A 4,321-nucleotide genomic window follows, 5' to 3' on the forward strand; every position below is an offset into this window, starting at 1 on the left:
AGTAAGAGAGGTGCATATATATATATTGCTTTGAATAAGTGGTTTTCATCGCAAATTCTGTGCGTGTGCATGCATGCTTGTGCATAACGTAATCAGTGAGTTTTGAAGAAAAATAAAAGTTTAACGGTGGTGAAGTGTTCAATACCGCATGTCAGACGAATCGCGGAGCCTGCAAGGGTGAAACTCATGAAGGTCCACCTGTTATCCTTTAAAATACTTTATTGTCGCAGCGGCACACAGGGTGGCAACTATTTTCGGGGCAACGTGCGCACGAGCAGAGATCCAATAGTGAAACAATGATTTCATCAGTACTTCTTCCTCAAATGTTTGACCTTGCTTTGCTCAACTGAAGCTGCATCTGGCCTGGACCCCAACTTCGTGTTCGAGTCAGTGCTGACGGTTTTGGTGGATTCCTCGGCCCGTTTACCTTCAGACGCTGAAATGCCCACTTCTTTACGCTCCCGCTTCACATCACCTCCAGCGAGGTTATCAAGTGCCTCGCCGAAGAGTTCTCCCTCATTTCGCTCCCGGCGATCGCGTTTTGCCCTCTTGCGCTTTGCTAAGTACTCATCCCGTTCCCTTTCTAAACGTAGTAAATACTCGACTTGTTTCTGGCGCTTCACACGATGTTTCTTCGCCATACCTGACTGTTTTAACCAGTCGAACCGTCTTCACCACAGGCTAACACGCACGAGTGGTACCTAAAAAAAAAACCAAAAAAAGATTTGGAAGACGGATAGGTACCACAAGAATACGGAGAGAACACTCACCTCGCGTACCGACAAATACACTAAAACATCATTTCACATCCGCCACAGTGGGTAAAGGAGTTCAAGATAGAAGGACACAGAGGTGAAAAAGCATCTACTAACAACATCACAACGAAGAGTCTGCACGGTAAACTCCATCATCTCGCTATACATTTATAAGGAATAAAATCACAGGAAAGCAGAAGAGCAGGGGAAATACGACGGCTAGTATCCTGCCTGGCCAACCGTTTTTCGCCAATAACTAACCCTTTCGTCAGCACTGACCACAACATAATGAACAATACGCGTTGTATCCTTCCCATCATGATAAATAGAAATTTCCCTAGGCACGGAAGAACTCGTCATCCTGTTCGGGGTCTCTTGGTGCTGGGTTGTTTGGATCCACCTCAGTGCGGCGGAGCGCGTTGGCTGGGGGTCTCGACCGCCACATTATGGGTTTGCCCCGATACTTCACCACTGTGGCCTGTGAACGCTCAAGAGCACGTTGGTTGCGCTCCTCACGCTCCGCTAGCTGTTTAGCCAAGTGAAGTACACGAGCTGCATGTCGGCGCTCCTTATCACGAGTTTTCAAGACGGACATGATCAGTGACTGCTCTACGCCATTCTTTGGGTCTGTGATGTACCGGTGGTACTCATCTACTTTATTTTCAATAATGGTAAGCATCTCCACTGGCCCCATGTTAGCACTTGTCTCACTTTCAGCTTGCGTGCCAGTTGGACCAGTGGCACCCGGTGCAACAGCCGATGCGGTCTGGCCTTTCTTCTTACCTTTAGCTGCATTCTTTTTATCGAGTGCTGGACCTCTATTTGCCACAACAGCAGAATGCTTCCGCTTTCCTGAAGGATGCACTGGGGAGTTCCCGCCATCAACACCATCTTGATGCCGCGAAGGGTTGGTAGGTCTTTGATTGATGCAGCGAAAAATATCACCTACCGTCTGTTCAATGCTTTTCTTTAGCACTTCTTGTGTCATGGCAACTTTCACCGTCTTTGCATAACCCGCTACACCGCGTCCACCTGCACTATCGACCATCGACAGCCCGGCAGCGTCACTGCTTTCTAAATCTACCAGCCGTTCCTCCAATTGGGCTAGACGATCTTGGGATTCCTTGATACGAGATACAAGTGAATCCATCTGGGTTTGCCTTTGCTTCACCATCGCATCCATTTCCTCCCGCTCGTGCAGGAACTCCATGGCAACACGTTCCAACTCCTCCTCCAACTCTTGACTGTTTTGAATAAGGAACAAATTTCCCTCTTCAACATTAATGAAGATGTCAAGAATTTGCTCTGGCTCCGTAAAATACATGGGAATTTTATCGTGTGGGTAACTGTTGTGCAGCGCTTCACGAACCTCTTCAGCGGTGAGGGCGCTGATTTCATTTCGAATGACTTCCACCTCCTCCGCCTGTCGTCGGTTCGCCTCCTCTTCGAACCTCCGGTGCAGTCCCTCCAACTGAGTCTCAAGGGGAATTAACTCCTCCTCCTCCTCGTCTTCTTTATTGCTATCATCCATATCATCAAATATAGCGTTGTTGTTCGAGTTTTTCTCAGCCTCTCTTGATGCACGCCGCGCTTCCGCTTCTTCGTACTGCTTCCTCAACTTTCTGGCCTGCCGGGCATACGCCGCTTCAGTCTCTTGCAATATTTTACCGTTGATTTCCTTGACGCGGAAGTTGGTCAGCACATCAAAAAAGAACTGAGGTGGCGTGAGGTTGTCCATAAATGTTTTATACTCCATACAGAGCTCCAGTTGCACCTCCGTTTTGCGCATATCTTGCTCTAAGTGATTTATTTGTGCCGAAAGCTTCTTAATATCAATGAGTCGTTTCTGTTTGGCCTTACTCTCACGTTCCGCCCGGCGCACGGCAGCGTCTTGTTCCAAGTTACTGTATTTGAGAAAGTTATTAAACTTCTCCTCCGTACTGGCAAGCTGCTCCTGTTGCTGGCGAAGTTTCTTGTCAACGCGGTCCATCTCCTCCTCAAGGTGCCGTATTTCCGACTCCTTATTTGCCAGGGCCAACCGCATCAGACCAACCTCTCTTTTTTTGGCAATAAATGTTCCTGTGTTGTGCATCTCCCTAATCTCCACCGTGTGCTGACCACTTTTATTGAGGTGCGATGGAGCAGAACCTGTAGTGGCATTCTCACGCTGCGTGAGCAGTTGCTTCACGGGGTTTTTTACATTCGGCTGGCCGGTTAAGATGGCGAGATCTGCTGCCATTTTGGCATCGCCCTGTTTGATATCCTGCGCAACTGTAACCTCATGCTCATTAATCGTACCGGGAAGGTCTCCGCCGCCGCCACCGCTGCTTCTTAAGGGTTCCTTAAAGGGATTACTCGCTAGAAGTGGAGACTTCTGGAAAGACATGCGGTCGTAGGCCTTTCTACTCGTTCCATATATATATATATATATATATATATATATTTACAAAGGTGTGAGAAAAGGAATGATTATATAAATGGTAAGGCGCCAGTGCAAGAGTTTCCGTGTGCACATATATAAATACTTACCCAACAACACTTGCGTAAGAAATAATTGAAGATAATATCTTTAAAAGAAAACACTTCACGACGTTATCAGCACTGCACGGGTGAGCACACCACACACTCACATTTTGACAGCACGACAACAAAAAATGCAAGAATTCGTGCCGGCAATATATATAAAAAAAGAAGTTAAACGGAGAAGTGGTGAAAAAAAGGAAAAAAGGCAAATAATGTTTAATAGTGAAAAAGAGGCCCTCTAACGGTTGGCAGTAAGGGGATGAAAGGGAGAAACGGGTAAACGGAAAAAAGGGAATGATAAAACTGACAGCACTGACAGTTCCCCTATCCCTTTGCACTAAAAACGAAGCTGTAGGGAGTAAATAGGAGCTTTACACACAAAGACACAAACATACACACACACACAAAGAAAAAAACAACTCCAGTGTAATTTCACCAAGTCGCAGCAGGAAACAGCGGTAACGCTCATTAGCCCTTCACTTACTTCAGGTGTTGTAAATCTTACAAGTATTTGGACGGTACAAACCGAGAGGTGGGTGAGCAAAAGAAAGAATAACAATAATAAATGAAATATCCCTCTCTTCCCACCACCTCCTACACATTATCTATCGTCTCTCTCCTTTGTGTCCCCCCCTTTTTTTCTCTCCTACTTGGTCATGGTATAAGTTCACTACTCCAAAACAGAAAAGAAAAGAGAAGAGAAAAAAAGCAGAAACAACATACACATACACATAATACTCCCCTCCTCCCTCCCTCATCTCATCTCATCTCATCTCCTCTCGTGGATTGTGTGGTTGCAGTGGAGTTACCTCCGGCACAATAATACCCGGTGGTTTGTCGCCCTGTCGTCTCACTTCATAATCCGCTGAATCAAAAAACTGCTTTTGTCCCGGTTGCTGAAGATTACGCAAGCGGGGGTCGCGTTTCTTTGGCATCTTCACACCAGGAGGAGGTGAAGCATTGTCAGACATCACCACCTCAGGTAAACAAGAGCTGCTAAGGTGTATTCTAAATAATAATAGTAATAATAATAATAATAATAA

General features: G+C 46.1%; 3 protein-coding genes across 3 annotated transcripts; all 3 read right to left on the reverse strand.

The window, feature by feature from the left end:
- Nucleotides 1-305: 305 nt before the first annotated feature.
- TEOVI_000135900 (uncharacterized protein) lies at nt 306-641 on the reverse strand (the record flags this gene model as incomplete). Its single annotated transcript, XM_067224594.1, has 1 exon — nt 306-641. The coding sequence occupies one exon, from the start codon at nt 639-641 to the stop codon at nt 306-308; it is 336 nt and encodes a 111-aa protein (XP_067080695.1).
- A 451-nt stretch (nt 642-1,092) lies between these two features.
- Nucleotides 1,093-3,141, reverse strand: TEOVI_000136000 (protein of unknown function (DUF4200), putative; the record flags this gene model as incomplete). Its single annotated transcript, XM_067224595.1, has 1 exon — nt 1,093-3,141. One exon carries the CDS (start codon nt 3,139-3,141, stop codon nt 1,093-1,095), a length of 2,049 nt encoding a protein of 682 aa, XP_067080696.1.
- Nucleotides 3,142-4,042: 901 nt separating this feature from the next.
- On the reverse strand, nt 4,043-4,249 carry TEOVI_000136100 (uncharacterized protein; the record flags this gene model as incomplete). Its single annotated transcript, XM_067224596.1, has 1 exon — nt 4,043-4,249. The coding sequence occupies one exon, from the start codon at nt 4,247-4,249 to the stop codon at nt 4,043-4,045; it is 207 nt and encodes a 68-aa protein (XP_067080697.1).
- Between the last annotated feature and the right edge of the window lie 72 nt (nt 4,250-4,321).

Source organism: Trypanosoma equiperdum, assembly GCF_001457755.1.
Source record: "Trypanosoma equiperdum strain OVI genome assembly, contig: ctg_353, whole genome shotgun sequence".
Taxonomy (NCBI): Eukaryota; Euglenozoa; class Kinetoplastea; order Trypanosomatida; family Trypanosomatidae; genus Trypanosoma; species Trypanosoma equiperdum.